This window comes from Pithys albifrons, chromosome 19 (genome assembly GCF_047495875.1).
Source record: "Pithys albifrons albifrons isolate INPA30051 chromosome 19, PitAlb_v1, whole genome shotgun sequence".
In the NCBI taxonomy this organism is placed as follows: Eukaryota; Metazoa; Chordata; class Aves; order Passeriformes; family Thamnophilidae; genus Pithys; species Pithys albifrons.
In genome coordinates, this window is record NC_092476.1 from 3,536,197 (window position 1) to 3,552,339 (window position 16,143).

At 50.6% G+C, this 16,143-nt stretch overlaps 1 protein-coding gene across 5 annotated transcripts in view; it reads right to left on the reverse strand.

Annotated features, from left to right (window-relative positions):
- The window catches only part of RPTOR (regulatory associated protein of MTOR complex 1), a 107,213-nt gene that overhangs the window by 15,150 nt on the left and 75,920 nt on the right, over positions 1–16,143 (reverse strand). For all 5 annotated transcript variants that reach the window (XM_071573452.1, XM_071573451.1, XM_071573448.1 and 2 more), the window contains 7 exons: positions 14,764–14,867; positions 13,632–13,815; positions 12,683–12,793; positions 7,538–7,643; positions 5,586–5,700; positions 4,874–4,998; positions 3,522–3,626 (listed from right to left, as the gene is read on the reverse strand). In XM_071573452.1, coding sequence (XP_071429553.1) covers positions 3,522–3,626; positions 4,874–4,998; positions 5,586–5,700; positions 7,538–7,643; positions 12,683–12,793; positions 13,632–13,815; positions 14,764–14,867 — 850 coding nt within the window. The remainder of the gene's footprint in view (positions 1–3,521; positions 3,627–4,873; positions 4,999–5,585; positions 5,701–7,537; positions 7,644–12,682; positions 12,794–13,631; positions 13,816–14,763; positions 14,868–16,143) is intronic.

Below are 16,143 nucleotides of genomic sequence, written 5' to 3' on the forward strand. Positions count from 1 at the left end.
ACAGGGATGAAGGGTTGGTGCTCAGGGTGAGTCAGTCAGCCAGAGCAAAAATAATCTTAAAAAAGGATTAGAAGCAGCAACTCAAATTAAAGATCACAAAAGAGAAGCAGCAGCGCCCAGAGCAGCACATGCCTCCAGCCAAGCACAGGCACTTGTTCCAGCACAGCATTCCCGGGAAACCAGGAGCCTGCCTGTGGAGTGAGGGCTCTGGCTGCCTGACAGCAGCACAGAGCTGACATTTCTGCTGGAACAGGGAGACCAGCCCCTGCCTCAGCTGCTCCCTGTTCTCAAGTACGTCAGGAAGTGACAGACAGAAAGCCAAGTAACTCCTGGGATCTGCACAAACCCACCAGAGCACAGAGCAGGGGCTGCTGCTGGGGGAGGTCAGGGCTCCTCTGCCCCACCCACACCTGGGCAGGCAGGTAACCAGCCCCCCCAGAGTGCAGACAGCTTAGGGGTGCTCTGTTTGAAGAGCTTTCTAAATGGGAAGTTACCCCCAGACACGGACTGGTCTCAGCCAGGAAACCCCCATGCAACAAGGGCAGAGCAGCAAATGGGGGTGAGACCCACCATGGGACCACGCTGGAGAATCATAGAATCAAGAAACACAATCTCAGAATGGCTTGGGTTGGAAAGGACCTTATATTCCACTCCCTGCCATGGGCAGGGACACTGTCCACCAGCCCAGGCTGCTCCAAGCCCTGTCCAGCCTGGCCTTGGACACTCCCAGGGATGGGGCAGCCACAGCTGCTTTGCCCAACTTGTGCCAGGACCTGCCCACCCTCTCCTGCACAGGGAGCTGCAAGTGCTCAGGCAGGGACCAGGCCAAGCACTTCAGAAGTGGTATCCTGGTTCCCTTTGCTGGGCTGGAGAGGGAAAACACCACAGGGATCTGCAGACAGCACACCAGAAGCCAGGGGGAACAGCCAGAGGTTGGTGACTGTGAACCAGCTGGTCCCAATTCTGCCTTTTTCCAAATTCCAGAACTGTGTTCCTTCCAAGGACAAGGGCATTCTGACTGTGGAGCTGTGGCTTGTCCCCTTTGTCACACAGTCACCCAGGTCTGTTCAGGTTGCTGTGCAAGAACAGGCTCACACCAGGCCCTGGGTCCCCGTGCTGCTCCTCAGCCTGCAAACACCTTTTCCTGGAGAAACTGCCACAACTCCCAAAGTTTCCTGCTGCAAAAGCACAGCTTCAGAGCACGTCAGGTCTAAGTTCTTCCTACACTGCTCAACAGAAATGTTGGTTTTCCATGTTCCCTGAAACCCCAGGAGGTTTGCACCAGGAGATGTGCCTTTCCATCAGCCCCCTCCACTCCTCACGCTGGAGATTACTGGTCTCTGCCTCACGCAGGGACCAATCCTGCTTTCAACACCTTGCTTTTGACTGAAAGAGCCTTTTTTCTTGTGCTTCAGTTCTAAACAAGCTCAAAATCATAACACCTCACACAGAACTGAGGGGGCCCAGTGTTGAAATTTAGTCTCTCCTGTCCTGAGTGAATTACTCAGCTCAATGAGCTGGGACCAAGTTTAACCCTAACCTGTCTGTGTGAGCTCATGTCTCACCTCATGGTGTACAAGGGTAAGTTCTGTGCCTAATCCAGGCCTGTTCCTCACTCTCAGGCAGCCCCTGAGCATGTTCCTGTCCGTCTCCCATCACTCAAACAACCCAGGGATGGTTTTCAAGCTTCCAAAGGATGTTGTTAGGAATTGCATCTTCCTCTCACCTTTTGTAAGTGGGGAAAAAGGCCCAGGAAAGTCACGTTCTGGTTGTTCTCAAGAGCAATTCAGAGACAAGTGTGGCATTATGATACAGGGGAAAAGTTGGGAGAGGAGGGAAGGAAATCAATAGTGGGAGCAAACAGACTCCTGTAAAACTCCTGAGCTCTGCAGCTTCAAAAATGCATCTTCAGTTTTATGAGCCAGTGCTGGACCACAACTATGGTCTTGGCACCAGATGACTGTGAAGTGCCTCATTTCCATGGGGACTTGCTCCACATAGCTCTTCTGAAGTGGTACATTTATTTCCCTCTCCACAAAGAGGTCTGTCCTTCTCTTCTGCCAAACCGGCTGCGAAGGTGAAAGGCAAAGAAAACAGGCCCCAGACTGCTTCAATCCATAAGTGAAAGAAACAGGCAAACACCCCCAAAATAATTCTAAAGAGAACAGACTTAAAAGTTTCCTCACTCCTGTTTTGGCAAGTGCAACCACCCAACTCTCAGAGCTCACTCAGCTCTTGCCTCAGCTCTGAGCCTGTTCTGCAGTGTCAGACACCAACACTGACAATCCCTTCTGGGCTGGTAAACCCTGCACAGGGCAAGGTACAAGCAGCACATGCCCTGCCCTGGCAAAGAGCATGTGGGAAAGGAGGCAGGAAAATGGGACTGGGCCGAGGGAGCTCAGTGGGCAGCTGTCACCACCCTCCCTGGACACAGCGACAGTTGGGGCAGCCCAGGGCAATTCCCAGCACCAAGAAGGAAGATCCTGAATCCAGGAATGGGAAACATTAACCAACATCCAGGAAAGCTGGTGTTGGCATAGAAATACAGAATGACACTACAAAAGGCATCTGGTGACGCCAGCTGGACCTGCTCTGCCCCTCAGTGCAGCCCCACCGTGTCCCTCCTGCTCCTGCTGACACCTCTGAAAGGGCAGGTTCTGACCACGGCCATTTGCACAGCAGGCTCTGAACTTTCAGCAGCTCATAATCAGTTCTGAGCACATCTCTCAGCGAGGCAGAGCCTGAAGTCACCTCAAACACAGCTCCTCTTCCCCGAGACAAACTGTGAGGTGTTAAGGGAAACATAACAGACAGGAGCTCACCGAGGCAGCACCAGGAAAATCCAATGAATAGCTAAAAGAGCTGTGTCAGGCTCCTGGGATGAAGCACATCAGCTCAGAAATGAGAACTGTCAGCTTTTAAGGTCAGGATGAATGATGATGGTCATCTCATCTGACCTCCTGCATAGCACAGGCCAGGGAGCCTCATCCAGCAGTTCCTGTATCAATCCCACAAAGTGCTGATTGAACTACAGCACACACAGGAAAACCTGGAGCCTTGATTAAAAATATTCAAGTGACAGAGAATTGCCATTAGAGCATTGGTACACGACAAGGCCTTGGAAGGACAGAACATCCACACCCTTTCATGCCCCCAAACCTCCTGTAATGTCCTAAAACCTCCTGAAATGTCCTAAAACCTCCTCTAATGTCCTAAAACAGATTTCAGGGTTACTCAGACTGATTTTCTGGCTTCATCCCACGTGTGGTTGGATGCCAGTATTCCTTTTTACACTCTTTTCTTCCCAGTTCTACTACCATTCCAAGCAGGCCAATGTCTCACTGTGCTGCCCTTCTGCACATGCCAGATTCAGATCCCTTGCCACCTCCTGACCCAAAATAAACAGCAAAGAACAAGTGCCAAAACTGGAGCTCAGGCCAAAGGAGATCACAGGTGCAACATGCAAAGCTGTGCAAGGGCTGATTTTTTCCTTCCCCCCAAGAAACTCCAAGGGGACCCACCTCGTGTGGTTGGCAGCATGTCCGACAGCCCCTGCCAGGCTGTCACCATCTCTGGGTTCTTCTCCAGGTCTGCAAAGTTCTTCCACACTCTGATGGCACCGTCGTCTTGGGGAGCACAGGGAAAGAGAACACAAAGCAGTGTCACTGCTGATGCAGCTCTCACAATTCCTTGTGCACAAGGGAGAAGAGAGGCAGAACTGCAGTCACACAGACTCCAAAACTCAAGAGTGTCACTTGAACTTAATAATTTTTGTTAGAGTTGTTTTTCCTCTCTAATCTTACATCCATGAAACCTAAAGCTTTGTTCTACTGGAAGTGCTCTGGAAGAGCTTTTCTCCTTCCCTTTAATAACACCTGACATTACATGTCTCTCCATTTCCTTGACTCATTCATTTTCTCCAGGATTCAGCTCTGTCCTCCTCACTATTGGTGCCAAGAGCCACATAAGTACCCACTCAACACAAAACTGCCCCACAAAAGCAGCTGAATGAAAGCCCAGCCCATCAGCAGCAAATCTTTCGAGCACATTGTGTATTTTTTCAATTTTCTCCCCATCTGCAAAACTTTTGTGCTAAGAATCAATAAATTGAAAGGAAAATGTCCTAGAGGCCTTCTCAGCTCCTCTTCCACCTCCCTTAATTACAATCCACCTATACAGTTCAGTGGGAAGTTGGAAAAGCTGTTGAAAACACTCCAACTGACGGGTGTGGAATGGTTCCTTGGGAGAGGAGCTGATCTGACTCACAGCTTTACAGACCAAAGAATGAGGAAGAGCTCTTCATGCAACCCCACGTGATGCAACGGGGTCTTCTGGAGAACTGCTGAGGTGAGAAATGGACTGGAGAGAAACTCAGAACTACCTGAAAAGTTCAGTGCTTAAGCTAAGCTCTGCCTGCTCTACACTGAAAACAGCACAAGAACAGAATTCCAGTTCTTTTATTTTGGCTGCTGCATGATTTCAGTTTGGGACAACAGTTTGAACAAACTAAATTGCCCTTTCCTCAGGAGTTCTGCAGGACGAGGTGACCATGACCTTGTAATGACAGGTAAAGATTCAGAATGAGGTAATGAATAAAGCTGGGACTGGGAATGGATCACTTCAATTGTCTGACTTGTCAGGTCTTTGAAAGCCTTTGCAGCACCTGTTTAAGGGATTTCAGTACTGCCAGAAACAGCTTCCAGGTTTGATCTTGGAAATGGCCTCCTCAGCTGAGACCAGGCAGAGAAGTGCAGGGGAGGGTCAGGCTCGGACAAACCCATGGAAGGAGAGCTCGAGCTCCAGAGCAGCTCAGCTGGAGTTGTGCCAAGGCCCTGCAGTGCTGCCCTCACCCAGGGCAGGCTGTGCCACTCACCTGTGGCAGTGAGCAGCAGGGAGCAGTCCTGCCCATTCAGGTACTCCATGGCCGTGATCCGCGTGTACCGAGGGTTCCCGTTGTGGAAGTAGTCCAGCTTCTCCCCTTTCTCCCAGTCCCAAAAGCTGTAGGAGGGAAAAATAGCACCTCAGTTCTCGGTTCTCTGTGCAAGCTATAAAGAGATGTACACATTATCCAATTATATCTTGTGGATACCAGCTCAATTTGGATTTCTCCTTTGGAGTTTGGCATCATTTTATTAATAACTTATCACAGAATTGCAGAATGGTTTGGGTTGGAAGGGACCTTAAAGCCCATCCCATTCCATGCCCTGCCATGGGCAGGGACACCTTCCACTATCCCAGGTTGCTCCAAGCCCTGTCCAGCCTGGCCTTGGACACCTCCAGGGATGGGGCAGCCACAGCTTCTCTGGGCACCTGTGCCAGGGTCTGCTCACCCCCATAGGGAGAATTTAAACCACCTCCACCTCCTGTGAAGGGAACAGGCCAACAGCCCAGCAGCAGGTGCTGTAACCCTGGGGGACCCTCTCGCAGCCCTGACCCAGCACCTCGGGGAGGGCAGGACTGGGGGCCACGCTGACAGCTGTGCCCCTGAGCTCTGTGAGGGAGGGATGGCCATGGGGGAATGGGGCAGAGAGAAGGAGCAGCTGTGGCACCCTGTGATGGCCCCCTGTGCCCCCCTGACCCCTCACCAGATGCTGTCCTTGTCAGCCACAGCGATGCAGGGTGTGAAGGGGTGGAACTTCACCACGGAGGGCACTCCTGGGTTCCTGTTGAGGAAGATCTGGTCGTCCAGCCGGGCAATCCCTACGGGGACAGGAGGCAGCTCAGCTCAGCCCCTACCAATGCCCCACCCCAGGCATAGGGCTGGACCACCCCCAGCCTCCCAGGGCCACGTGTGCCCCCTCCTCTCCTCCTCCTGCCCCCAGTTGTCACCAACAGATCCCCAGCACGTTCCTCAAGGAGCTCCTGAGACCCCCATCACTGACTCCCCCACACCCACCATGTCACGACTTAAGGTACAAACCAAAAACTGTGGTGACAAAGCAGGGGCTCCTTTGCTGGTAACCAAAGAGAAAAATCACAACCAAGCCCAGGGAAACACCAGTTTGTGTTGAGAGAAAAACCAGACTTTCTTCAAAATATAAAAAGTGAAAATGCTTTTTTTCAACTTAAAATACAGCATTCCACTGTAGCTTGTGGATTATTTAGTTAAGCTTCCATTTAATTCCTTTTAAATTTTAGGTTAATTTGCAAATGAAAAATGTATTTTCCATGGAGACCTTAAAATGATGGGTAAAGACTTTTCCCATCTTGTCTTCAGAGCACTTTGCTATTCACAAACAGTGTTGGGACCCCTGACACTGCTATTTTTTGGCACACTACGAATTCATCACACAAACCTCTAAGCCCAGGAGACATCTATTCAGCTCAAGTTTGTTTTAGAAGGCATCCATTTAATCTAATTTTCATTAAAAGCTTGTAAGTCTGTTTTAATTCTTTTTAATATTGCACATTTTCATTATATTTTTAATGAATAGTGGCATTTCAGTCACTCAGGTCAAGCAATCAAATATGAGCACTGTCTAGAAAGAGATTTAACTTCTCCAGGCAAGCATGAAAAATCCCCATCTTTGTATTCCAACAGATCTCCCAGGCCACCTCCTGGGCTCCAGGTTCATTCCTCTGTTTCTCTGGTTGATGTCATTGCACGATTTCCCAACAGGAAGCTCCACACTGCACTGAAGGGCGGCCAGAGCCTCCCAATGACATGGCTGAGCCCTGGGCACTTTTCCATTCAGCACAGTAGGATTCCCAGCTCCGTGTGCCTCCATGAGCATCCCCAGGGAGGAGCAGCCTCCACAGCATAGTCCTGCCCCAGGAATGCTGCTGGAAAGATGCCAGCAGCTCCTGTAAATGCAGCTCCCCAGCCTCTGCTGCTCAGGGCAAAGGAGCAGGGATAATTTAGGGATGCAAATTCCTCAGAAAGCTTCATCAGGTTCCACCTTATTTGAATAAATTTCTGTGCTTCAAAAAATTTCAGCCCAGGAGCTGCCTCAGAGAGTCCTAAATAAACACAGTCTCAGGTTTCTGGAGAGCTCACACAAAACTGAGGCACGTTGGAAGCAGCACACACAAAGCCATACAGACAAATATTCAAAATATAATGGGATATAAGGAGTAAATGAGCATTTACACAGCTCAGCAGAGCAGGAGATGTTTGGACACATCACTGAGGTCCTTCCAAAGCATGGAGGATGTGTCCAGCAGTTCTAGGACTGTCATGACCACGTCTATCCCACATCAAACACCGAGCTCTGAAGTTTATCCTACAGCATTCCACCCTTTCCCCACTGGAGTCCCTGCCATGGGGCTCCCACACTGGTCAGCCAGCCTACAGCTGGAGTTTCCTGTTCCAAGGGGAAGGCAGACAACTGGCACTTTAAGTGGCCATTCCCTGATGTGGTGGACAAACCCAGCAGCTGAGAACAGACAGGTGGGTGACCCCAGGGAAGCACCTGCAGCAGCATCACCTCACCTGCACCCGGTGCACTCTGAGGGGCAGCACAGGGTCACTGCTAACTGGGGTCATGGCTAATTGGGGGTTTACAGTTCAGAGTCCTGCACAAGGGAGACCACCCACCCTTCTGGATGATCTTCTGGGCCTGCTTCCTGACCCGGGCGTTGCGCAGGAACCGCCACTCCCTCTCCTTGCGGATCTGGCTCTCCAAGTCGTGCTCCTCGGGGATCTGTCAGGAGATGAACACACACACAAACAAACCAACAGTGACCACCAGAGCTCCAGCAATGGCTGACTGATCCCACAGTCCCCATGACTCCCTGAACACAGCAGGTCTGATCTCAGCGCAGACATCTCTGCTCAACACTCCTCAGCTGGAAAGCATCACGTACCAACCCTGAGACCAAAGGGGGAACACAGCTGTGGTGCAGCCAGCTCAGAACACACTGACATCCTTCTTTCCCTGCTAATGGAGGACTGCAGGCTGAGAAGGTCATGGCTGCATTCCCAGATTCCCAGGATGTTCAGGTTCCAACCACCATTTACCAGTACCAGCCCCTGTTTCGGTTCCCTGTGCTGGAAGACAATCCCCCTGTGTCACCTGGGTTTGATTTCACACAAAACTCCCCCAAAATTGGAGAGTGGCCCTGGAGCAGCCACAGCCACTCCGAGATATTGGAGGACATTTATTCACACCCCACTGCTCCAGTTTTGGGCACTCCATGGCTTCCCTGCAAAACCTGTGCTCCAAGAAGAGGGCCAGGCTGGGATTCAGCAGCTCCTGCCCAGGGTGGGAGAGGCCACAGTGCTGCTCCCACCATGGGCATTCCCACCCTCAGTCAGAGCACAGATCAAAAGGAGTAAAGTCATATGATCTCATCCCCAAACCATGGCAGGAGCTACATAAGGTGTAGCATTTTTAATGCTTAAAAATAATCCACAACGAGTAACCCCACAGCTCTGGAGCCATCCTTGGATCAGGTAAGGGCCTGAGCTACAGGACTCTGCTCCAGCTTCTTTTGATGTGGCTGTCCCAAAGAAGTAACTCTTGGAGAAGGGAGGCAAAGTCCCTCCACTCTTTTCCTGTGCCCCACAAACACACAATTTTTATCCTGGATAAGAAAGTACTTAAATAATCTGCCACTGTTCTATACATTGCCTTCAAAACACAGTGTATTTTGGAAAACAACTATTACTGATCCGAATTTCTGCTTCTTTAACATAAAAAGAAATAAGAAGCCCACCTTCCACCTTTCCTCCTGGCAAAAAAAAAGCACTTCTATTTCAGTACAACACCTATTAGAAAGGCAATGACAAATGACCCATAATGTAAAGCAATAAACAAACCTGAGCTAAAATACATCAAAGGAATTTGAGAGTGGAGAGATGACACCTACACCTTAATGAAAATCCAGCTTCCCTGGGAATAAATTAAAGGAAGCCCTAAAAGGCTGAGGAAGAGCCCTTGGACCACCACTACAGTGAGTCAGAGCACACAGGAAAATGACCCAGTGGCCCCCGTGCCCACCCACCTGGGGCTGGGTCATCCTGCCAGGAGCCAGCAAGGATCCATGAAACAGGGAGCCCACAGAACACATCACAAGGTGACACACAAGGACGGGCACTCAGAATCCCAGAGTCATTTGGGTTGGAAAAGACCTCCAAGACCATCAAGTCCAACCTGTGCCCAATCCCCACCTTGTCAGTGAGTGCCACAACCAGTTGTTCCCTGAGTGCCTTCAGGGGTGGGGACTCTACCACCTACCTGGGCAGGCCCTTCCAGTGCCTGACCACCCTTTCCATGGAGAAATTCCTCCTGATATCCAATCTGACCCTCTCCTGGCACAACTTGAGTCCATTTCCTCTTGTCCTGTCCCTGTTCCCTGGTGCAGAGCTCAACCCCTCCTCAGCTCCACCCTCCTGTCAGGGAGTTGGAGGGAGTGAGAAGGTCACTCCTGAGCCTGTTTGGGATCCATGTGGGAGTCACAAGCAGTGCTGCAGGATGGGGACTGTGACATGCCACCACTTCCCAATGGCTCCAGCTTCCACCAGACAGAAACCAGTGACCACCTGGACCCTCCCACCGTGCAGTGGCACTTGAAAGTCAGCAAACTTCTCTAAGACTGTGTCTCTTCCTCTTGCCATGGCAGTGGGTGCCAGGAGGGCAGCAGGGAGGAACTGGCACATTGCTCCACTGGTAAATCCAGTTTTCCCTGGTTAACATTCCTGCAGCAGTTGCAGGGAACTCACTTCTCTCCCAGGACTCTGAACAGCGGCCAAAGCACAACACTGCAGTTCAGGCAGGGATTTATCAGGAAGGATTTCTTATGTAATTCTCACCTTCCAGGATCCTTCCCAGCTCCTGCCTGCATGTTCTGCCAATCCTGGAAACAACAGATGCTGGCTCCCGCTCCCCTTGCCTCAGGACTTCCTGACAGCTGGCACTGAGGCTTTCCTGCGCCGCTCGGCCAGGGCCGCCCGTGGTTCCCAGAACAGCCTCGTGCCACCAGGGATTGCAGGAAGAGGAAAGGCTTTTGCAGAGATCAGAGCCTGGGGTAGGGATCTGCTCTTCCTGGCACATGGAGAATTTACGACGCAGTGTTTTCCTTCTCCGTTTATTTGATTAGATAATCAATAAATCAGAACTGGGATGATGGTTTGAAACGGAGCCCGTGATTTACCCTGGAAATTAATCCCTCAATCCTTCCAGTGAAAGCATTCTCAGGGCAAGGTCTATGAAGCAAAACTAAATTCATAAATTAAATATGACTAAGATGCACTCACAGTCATTTTATGTTTATTCATTACAGGAACAGTTGTCTTGTCTTCCCCTGTTTATGAAGGCAGGCAGCAGCTCCAAATGAATGGTTGGAATTAAGCATCAATGTCATCTTTTTCCATCAGTACTTGCTAGACTTTACTCTTTGCCTTTTTCATGAGGCTGAAGCTCCCAGAAGACAGCAGCCACCAGCCAGGGCTGCTCCTGTCACTGCAGGGACTGCAGGAACTGAGACTCCAAGGAAACTCAGGCTGCATCCAAGCTGTCAGTCCTGCCTGACTTCCAACTAAGAAACCTCAGAGAAAGTTCTCCTGGAGGGATTTCTTCCTGTCCCTTGCAAACACATCACCCACCCTAATTCCAAAGTTACATATTCCCTGTTAAGGAATACGTAAAAAAAATTCCCTGTCAGAATGGGATAACACTCCAGTTTTCCTGCAGAAACCCTCTCCTTGGCCTTTGAAAGCTGCTTTGCAGAAGTAATGGGGTAATCAATTCTCTTCCTTGTTTTACCAGAAAACACAGGTTTTGCTCAAGTTTCACCCATCACTGGTGAGGAGAGTTCATGGTCAGAAACCTCAGCCCCAGGCAGAGAGAATTCCCAACCTAGAACACTCAGGGAACTACTCCAAGATCTGTGGCTGTCCCAGATGCTGCTCGTGCTCTCTGGGGAAAGGAGCAGGGACAGAGCCTGGCACTTGTGGGGTGCTCAGGATGCAGCACCTCCACTCCCCTGGGAGACAGGGAGCACTCCAGGAAACCCTCCATTCCCGTGAATCCCCCACCCTGGTTCCTATGAATTAGTACAGGAATGCTCCATGGTTTTTATTGCCTCCCTTAAAGTAATTTTGCCTATTTTATGAACATGAAGTAGCAGTAAACCCACACAGGGCTCCCCATGCACCCACTGCCCCTGCCCGTGCCTGGCTGCCTACCGTGATTTATTTTATTAATAAAGACCCTACTTCCCTGGGAAGAGCTTTCCCTAAAGAGCAGACAAATGTTTTCAATAAGAACTAAGAGCTCAAACATCATCTCCCTCCTCCTGTGCTCCTGCCTGAACTTGAATCAAGACACCAAAACTCATCCTGATGAGAGAAACCCCTGGTTAAAGCCTGACTAGGCAGCCCAGCCCCACAGGCCAGATGTGTCCCAATGAATTATTCTGCTCGTGGTATCAGGAGAAAGTGAATTTCACAGCAGCAGAGGAAGAGTCAGGCAATCACTCCACCAGCTACTGCTTCCTCCTGGTGATTCCCTGTGGAAATCAAGAACCTGCCATGCAACTACTGTTCTGATATCCTTAAACTTGGCCAATTACCTCACCCCAAACACTTCAATATGCCTGAAGAGTGGGGATGGATGGCTCAGCAGCAGCTCCTGGATGAGACAGCACTTAAAACGTACAATTTCCTCATTATTAACATTTAAATATCAGTGGGTTGGATACAAACATCCGTTGTGGAAGTGGCATTAATGCAGGCTGGGCATTATCCTTCCCAGACACAGCAACACCTCCAAGAAATGGAGCTGAAAGTCCTGACACAGTTTGGGCTCCCTGACGACTCCCAGAGCACCTGGAGGTTTGATTTAATGAGGGGGATTTGCTGCTTGTTTTATTCCATACTTAAACCTGAAACCTGAGCTTTGGCTAAAACATTCTGGGAATTTAATGGCTAAAACATTCTGGGAATTTAACTGCTTCTCTTTCCAGTCACTGATGGTCTTTGCCCATCTCTCAAGGGCTCTGGTTTGGGTTTTTCCTAGAATAAAGCTTCAGTTTATTGTTCACTTCGTGTAAAGCCAACTTGGTTACAGGAAGAGCTCACTTCCCAAAAGATCTGGGTGCAGATTTGCCATTGCCATCCTTATTCTTTGCTATAACACAATTTCTTGTATTTTTTTTAAACTTTAAAATCCAACAAAGAGTCTCCCCAAGTTTCCCAGGAAATTCAGCTAGAATGTTGGAAAGAAAACAGCATCTCTCCTTCTCCAGCCTCTCACAGACCTTTCTGGAAAAGAGGACCTTCCTTACTCCATTTATTTATATTTAAAAAAATCTATTAACTATAATGCAATTTTTAGTATATAGACAAGCACAACATTTCAAATGAAACAATTCTACAATGCAACCAGGCAAGGGTGGTGGGTCTGGACCACAGAACCTCTCCTCATTTTTACATTCTTTGTTGATTGAGCTCCATGGGGCTTTTCCTCTGGGCTCTGCCCCTGGTCATACCCCACTGTCCTAATCCCACTTTTCTGCTCCCTCTTATTTACAAGCACAGTGGTCCCACAGCTCCCTAGAGCAGCACAATGCAGGTAAATCCATTCCTTTCCCTCCTCAGACTGGAGGACAAGGAAGAGAGAAAAAACAGGGACAGGAGAAAGAACAAGGAAGGGAGAAAGAACAGGGAAGGCAGGAGCTGAGCTCAGCAGCCTAGCTCTGCTGAGGGGCTGGGAAAGCTCCCACAGGAGATCAGTGTTACCTTCATCACAGGCTGGGCAAAGTACTTGGCACTCCAGTCACAGAACCCCGTCTGCACCGTGGCCGAGATGAAGCTCTTGTGCCCAACGGCATCGTCAGCGTCGTCGGCCGTCTGTCAGGAGAGAAAGAGAACAGGATGTCACCCCTCCAGAGCCAGGGGCAGGCAGTGACACCCATAGTGCTCCCAGCCAGGAAAGAAAAACCTCCTCCAACACACTGCCCAGGACATGAAACTCCATGCACCCGGCTTTGGGATCAGTCATTCCAGCCACAGCTTGGAAACGGGCACGGCTCGGCACCTGCAGGGATCGGGGCTCCAGTGCCCTGTGCCAACACACTGAGCCCAGCAGGAGTTTCCCCACAGTCTCCCAAGCACCTGGCACAAAGAACAGTGAGGGTGGTTCAGGATCAAGCCCAGCAGACACAGGTGCACACCAGGGGTGCACATGGATCCACATCTGTCACACAGCACAGGGCACACAAAGGGAAATGCAAGAGCTGCTCCATCCACTCAGGTTTCAGCCATTCTTTCAGAATTCCAGGCTGGTGCTGCCAAACCCCCGATAAGGGAAGATGTTCCTTCCTGAGATCACACAGGATAAATGTTCCTGCTCTGCTGAGGTTGGAGAGCAGCCTCTGAGGGTCACGGATCTGACAATGGGTTATCGCTCAGACAGACAAATGTTCATGGAAGAATAAGCAATCTACTCTGATTAAACACATTTCTTAGTGACAGAAGTGAATAATGCCCTATCAAAAGCTATAAAACACAATTTATCCTGAAGAAAAAAAATTAATCAATTTTTATTTGGCTGGTTAGAGGAAGCCAATCTGGATTAGCAGCAGCTGGAAGCAAACAAGGGATGTACAGAAATGAACCCCAACAAACAGAATGTGTGACAAATCCCAGCAGGGGGAAGCAGTCAGACCTGATAGGGAAGTCTCCTTACCTGTTCTGGTCCTTTGTCAAACATTTTCCTTGTCCTGGGGAACTGGTGGGAGTGGGGGGTGTACTGCACCCCCACGTTGCCCACGTTGGCAGGTCGCACCGACGACATGTCGCGACTCACGGGCTGCTTGGTCACATCGTTGGTCAGGCTGGAGCTGCTCGTGCTCGTGGTTGGAGGGGACCCTCTGAAGGCCAAAAAAGAGGGAAAGGATTTAGGCATCCCTGGACATGAGACTTCTGTGCGTAAATTATGTTGCTTTCACTTCATTTCTTTCTTGTAAGATTTGTATTTCACCACAGAGCCTCCTCCACAGAAACAATTCCCATGTCCTTTCCAAAGGTCAAACCAACCCCAAAACAAGAGTGAACCCTGACTGTGTCAACTCCAGACTAAGAGCATTAATGTTTTGGGAACCAGCAGGTACAACAATGACATGCCCACAGGTCATAATGCCCAGCCTGCCTCCCTGGTCAGCCACTGCATTTCCATGGGGGACTGGAAGTCCTGTCCCCTCCAGAAAACCATTTGAATTTACATGTAAACTGAGATTTCTCCTATTGCACAGTTACATTGAACTACCAAAAAACATTTACAAACCCATCACTGTGTAGTTCTGGGCCCTCTGTTCCAATCTGGAATTTTACTGCTGCACATGGATTATGGGATCAGAACTAATGTGTAGTGTTGTCTCTTGCAGAGGAGTTTTGGGAAATAATGACATTTTCAGCCCCTAGTTTTGCCCATACCACTATCACAGTTTAGGCAGGGCATGCTTGCCCTCAGATAACCTGTGTTATGTCAGCTCAAACTGCAGGAAATAAAGCTCAGACTTCAGTGGGAATGTGGACATCACAGGTCAGGAAAAGGTACAACCAGCCACTGTCAGCTCTACCTTTCAACTCACCTTTAGATACCCAGTGGGACTTGTTACTCTTTGTACTAAGAAGAAAAACAGGAAAAAAATCCCCCCACCTTTTCCCAAAGCTTTCCTTTCTGAACAGCTCCCCAGGAGAAGCCACCGAGCCCTCGGCAGGTTCCCCCTCCCCAGTGCAAGTACCTGGGACGGGGCTGGGCAGGGAGCACTGACCCCTCCACCCCAACAGAAGGTGCTGGAAGGGCGAGCTGGACTTACCCCACTTGGTGGATGTGCATGCCCTTGTTGGTGGGGCTGGCAGGGGCTGACTGGGTGAGTGAGGAGGTGTCCAGGATGCGCTGGGGGCGAGCGTTGACTGTGGCCTGGAGAGAACACACAGAGCCCTGAACGGCCCCTGATCAGACCCACCTGGGGCTGCAGGCACTGAGCTCTGCAGGGGGGGTCAGACATACATGGAAAAGCCCCTGTGCTGCTCCAACACACCACAGGATTCACTTACCACAAAGTGCCCTGGTGCTGCCTGCAGGGAAATAGCTTTGAGCAACAGACCAGCCTTGGCCTGAGCCAGCTGCAGCCCAGGACCTGCACCAGCACCCCAGACACACGGGCAGGGAACAGCCCAGAGTCCCCTTAGGTGCCAGTGGGCATGGGGACAGCCCAGAGTCCCCTTAGGTGCCAGTGGGGATGGAGACAGCCCAGAGTCCCCTTAGGTGCCAGTGGGCATGGGGACAGCCCAGAGTTCCCTCAGCAGCCCAGGGCTCCCTGTAGCTCCCCAGCCTTTCACTTCCACCATGATCAAGTCACACACAGGTTCTGAGTCTGGAGAAAAGAAGGCCCAGGGGGGACCTTCTCACTCCCTACAACTCCCTGACAGGAAGTTAGAGCCAGGTCAGGGTCAGGCTCTGCTCCAGGAGAGGAAACAGCCTAAACTGTGCCAGGGGAGGTTTAGATTGGATATTGGGAAAATTCCTTCCCTGAAATGACTGTCCAGCCCTGGCACAGCTGCCCAGGGCAGTGGTGGACTCCTCATCCCTGGAGGGATTTAACAGCCATGTGGAATGTGGCACCTGGTGACATGGTCAGTGGTGGCCTTGGCAGTGCTGGGTAAGGGCTGGACTCGATGGGCTCAGAGGGTTTTTCCTGTGGTTCTGTAATTCAGTCTCAAGCCCTTCATTAAAACACCTTGATGAAGCAACCTGGGAGGGAGCAAACTTCCCTTTTAAGACTTTATGATTTCAGAAAGTCTTTAGAGGCCAACACTGACTCCTGGGTCCTTTTTGTTTGTTTTGGTGCTCCAGAAAGCCTGTTTGGGTGCTTTCCACAGCTCAGGCCAGGAAGGAGAGCTGCACCATTGCCATCTGCATCACAACCATAAATCCCAAGCCAGCCACAGTCTAGGTGAGATCCAGCAGTGTCTGCCCAGCCCAGGTATAAGGCAGCAGCTTCCCTGCAGGAAGGGTGAGACCCAGCAGTGTCTGCCCAGTCCAGGGATAAGGCAGCAGCTTCCCTGCAGCAAGGGTGAGACCCAGCAGTGTCTGCCCAGCCAGGGAATAAGGCAGCAGCTTCCCTGCAGGAAGGCAGCACGCCTGGGCAGCCCACTCACCATCTGCTCACATACAGACAGCACCAGCCACACAC